This window comes from Perkinsus marinus (genome assembly GCF_000006405.1).
Source record: "Perkinsus marinus ATCC 50983 genomic scaffold scf_1104296958712, whole genome shotgun sequence".
Classification (NCBI taxonomy): Eukaryota; Perkinsozoa; order Perkinsida; family Perkinsidae; genus Perkinsus; species Perkinsus marinus.
The window spans coordinates 176,978-181,116 of NW_003206658.1; the positions used below are offsets into that span (position 1 = coordinate 176,978).

General features: G+C 46.7%; 2 protein-coding genes across 2 annotated transcripts; both read left to right on the forward strand.

Moving 5' to 3' along the window:
• Nucleotides 1-243: 243 nt before the first annotated feature.
• Pmar_PMAR011517 (conserved hypothetical protein) lies at nt 244-647 on the forward strand (the record flags this gene model as incomplete). Its single annotated transcript, XM_002773629.1, has 4 exons — nt 244-356; nt 398-449; nt 500-568; nt 611-647. Coding segments are annotated over 4 exons (271 nt in total), but the record flags the coding sequence as incomplete, so codon positions are not given.
• Nucleotides 648-779: 132 nt separating this feature from the next.
• On the forward strand, nt 780-3,078 carry Pmar_PMAR011518 (Kynurenine 3-monooxygenase, putative; the record flags this gene model as incomplete). The annotated part of the gene is made up of 13 exons (XM_002773630.1): nt 780-890; nt 937-997; nt 1,045-1,087; nt 1,626-1,733; nt 1,774-1,876; nt 1,919-1,957; nt 2,115-2,193; nt 2,237-2,303; nt 2,347-2,450; nt 2,494-2,538; nt 2,585-2,693; nt 2,747-2,812; nt 2,859-3,078. Coding segments are annotated over 13 exons (1,155 nt in total), but the record flags the coding sequence as incomplete, so codon positions are not given.
• Between the last annotated feature and the right edge of the window lie 1,061 nt (nt 3,079-4,139).

Consider the following 4,139-nt stretch of genomic DNA (forward strand, 5'->3'; position numbering starts at 1 on the left):
CAGAGTGATTATCATCATAATACTATGAAGTTTTATGAAGATTACCGTAGACAGAATCGGCTATTATGTCTACGGTGATATTCCTAGTGTGGACCTTCACACAACTCATCATCGGCAATGAAAATTGAGGTGTCCTCACACAAGGCAGATCCACCCGTTCCGGGTGAGCCGTAGGAAACATGGTAGAGAGCGAACGATATCACGTTGAGAAACTCACCCGTGAACGGTCAGTTTGACGTTACCATGACCGAGGTGAACTCAGCGAACAGAGTGGTGATAGTCGGCGCTGGGCCTATCGGAGGCGCCATGGGATGCCTCTTCCGCCGTCATGGATATCAAGTTGACATATACGAGAGGTAAATCATCATCATTCAGTTGAGAGCGAATTTGAAATCAGATACACTGATATTCGCAAGCACTCACACGCAGCTGGTCGCAGTATTAATTTGGTCGGACTGTGTACATGAAACCGTTCCTAGAGTACCTCTCTTGAGCTCAGGTCCTCACCAGAAGAGGCCTTAGATTTGCAGAGATGCTCGGCGTTAAGGAGCAGCTACTATCGCATACAGTATGCTCACCTGTCGTCTCACTGGTGCATCGCCATGCTCAGGTACCGGTCTATGGTAGAACGATGCATGATCTCAACGGTGAGTCAGCAATAGCTTTATCGCTTTGCCAATGGCGTCTAGTAGGTACCACTACGTTCACTCCCTATGGGCGTGATGGCGAATGCAATTTTTCTGTTGACCGCTCCCGGCTGAACAAGTTCTGGATTGTAGGATGTACCTGTATCATCGCACCATGATTACCAAGTGCAGGATGAAGCTGAGAAGGCCGGCGTTTGCATTCACTTCGACAGAACGCTCAGTTTAGAAGATACCTCATTGGAGGTGGCACTTCGACATTCCAAATCTGATAGCATCAATTCTCTATCAGGATCGACGCCTATGCTTCCACGACTCGGCTGGAGGAAAGCACTTTGTCGACCTGTCGCTGAGTAGCTCAGCCTAGTCCCTTTGTCACTGGTCGCTGACCATCCCTCAGATACAGCAGTCGTTGGTTGTGATGGAGCTGGGAGTCGACTACGGTAAGGTGATTTCGTCAGCTTATCCTGGTGACTCATCTTTAGTATGATCTATCTAGAATATAGGTCTGTATTTGTGAAGGGGTATACAATCTTCTTCTTCTTCTTCTTGCGCAGCACCCCTTCGACCAGGCGAGTAATAGCCAATATAGAGGTATAGCCGCAGGCTCAGTCACTGTCTGAGCCCTGGTATGAACCGGTAGATAGTGTGTTACACGCCAGAGAGCTCGATAAATCAATTTAATCAATTCAATTCAATCAATTGAATACGGTATCTCAGGCATATGTACAGATATAGACTACAATAAAATATATAATATATAGAACGCATATAATATACACTGCATATGATCTATAATCATAATAATCATACACTCACTGCATATAATCATTATATGCAGTGAGTTACTGCGAGTACTAAGTATATGCACTGCCGGTGCATAGATCTACTGCCACCCCGAAGGGTGGTTGCCAGTCACTGCAGAAGAGCAGTGACTGCTCTTATTAATAATTATATATACCTTCACCTATCTACGCTCAGACACGCCTTGTCGAATGCTGGAGTGCTTACCTTCACTGAGGAGATGATAGGCCACGGCTATAAGGAGATCACCTTCCCGGCCTTATCAACTAGTGATGGCTCATGGGGGTAGGCCACCACTGAGGATGAACTATCTTCACTTCATCAGCAATTTCGCCATGCACAACGAGAGCCTCCACATCTGGCCGAGAGGAGATTTCTTCCTGATGGGTCTCGCCAATTTAGACGGCAGTTTCACCGGGACTATCTATGTAGCTCCATAAAGTATCGCAGGATCCCAATCTTCTTGACAGGCTAGGAACGGCCTCACTGGTGAAGACAACGATGCCCAGGTGAGCTCCGGTGTCGGCTGCGCATGGTCAACTACGTGGGAAAATTGCCGATGGTTTTCTCAACATCTTCACTCTCAGTCGTGAGTGAATTTTTTTCACAATATGGAAATTTCTGAGCTCAGCTGAGGAAACCAAACGGATGTCGCATATTGTGTAGGTGACTTTCCCATCGATAACAAAAAATGAGACAACCGCTCGAGATTTTCTAGCGCAGTATTTCCCTGATGCCCAGCTGGGTGAGTATGTTGCGGATGCTCATGGTCCGATCTTCCCTCGCAGCTCCCGACGCACCGACAGAACTCATTTCGAACGCACAGGGGAAGCTGGGGAGCATCCGTTGCAACACGTCCGTTCTCTGTTGTCGGTCACTCCATAGCAAATTCACTCAGGCACACCGCGGAGGTCGCTGGAGTGCCCTATCTCCTAGCTGGTGATGCTGCTCATGCAATTGTCCCATTTTTCGGTCAGGGATGCAACTGTGGCTTTGAGGATTGTACAAATTCTTTTCACCGGCTGTGAGAGAGTTTTTGCCTCAGGCATTGTCCTCGACGAGCATTTACAGGATAAGTCGCGACCACTGGGTGAGAAAAATCGCGTGAATTCATTTGGGAATTCTCACGTTGTCAGCCGCAGCCTTCAGAGCGTATTCATCTCAGCGACTGATCGATACGAATGCTATCGCAGATATGGCTCTAGATAACTTCATTGAGATGATGAGCCGTGTGGCTGATGCCAAGTGACGAGACAAGCCCATTGAGCCTGCCTCTGTCGCGACGTTATCGATTGCAGGTTTTTGGTGCGCAAAAAAGTGGAAACAGCCATCATGGGTAAGCTACCGCAGAAATACCGTTCTCGGTGAGTGCTGGTCTTGAGTCAGCAATAGATGGGCGGGATGAAATAGGTACACCTTGGTGATGTACTCGTACAACTCATATAGCAAGTGCCTCAAGGTCGGACAGGTCGCCGCCGGCATCTTGGAAGAGATCATAGCACAGTGCAAGATATCTTCGGTGGATGAGGTTGACTCTAAACTAGACTTCGAGTTCATAACGGATCTGCTGGAGAGAAAATATCTTCCTTTTCTCAATGAATTGGGTGTTTCTTTGACGTTTGCCGCTTGACCAGTCTACTGGTTCTTCCATGATCGAGTGAGAGGTCTTTACACGACGTACGGTTGCGTTCAGTGGATTGCGCGGCGGTCCGTTCCCCTGATGTGTGATTCAAATCACCATGGCGACGACCCAATCGCTTTGGAATCACGCATCATAAAATCATGGCAACGGAAGATGTTTATTCGTGAAGTATTCGTGAGTAGAAAGGTCGTTATTTGGAATCTTCAACTCTACCGGTGATCAATCGGGCGATTGTTTGACGCCTGAACATTTACACAGTCACCATGTGAGGAAGTGCAGTAAACAGCCATTCTACCAGGAATCACTGTAGATCATTGACTAGAATATATGAGCCACGCCTCATTACATGATAGTAGTCTATCAAAACTGATCGTTATAGTGATTATCTAATGGTCAGAGAAAGCTGGGCACAATTGCATCCTCCACTTGGAACAATAATTCAGCCACTCAGCCAGTGTCAACTTGACAGCACGAGTTTGTCATGGCGCATTAGTTGTGCTCGTGAGCTAGTCTCACCAGCGATTGATATATGAACTCTTACTATGAACTCCTTCATCAGACTGAGTTACTGTACTGTGTATAGCCTCAACTATATCAGCTGAGACTGTAGCTCAGCTGCAGACGGTGTTCATGCAGCAGCTCGTACAAGACCACTCGTGTCGCACAAGACTCGACGTAAGATGAGTTAGGCAGGTTGCCACAACTATATTTGATTGTCAGACTCTCTGAGACCAGAGTTTCTGACAGACGTATAGATAATTGTGGCCATTGGCGACTCGCCAAATTAACGCTATATCGAATTCTTGTGATTCGGCAGATTATTCGGGATACAGTGAATGGAGACGTTATCTAGTGGTAGTGACACGGTAGCTTGTTTTTTAGGTCTGCGAATCGCAGACTGCGATACGGAACCGAGAAGGCTTCAAGGTTCAGAGGTTCTAATTAGTCTAAGTCAACTGATAGATTCCAGTAGACTAGTTTAGTCGGTACTAGAATCTAGTAGACTAAAAAACGATTTCTCTTGCTGTTTAATTTGATGTTTCAGCTTT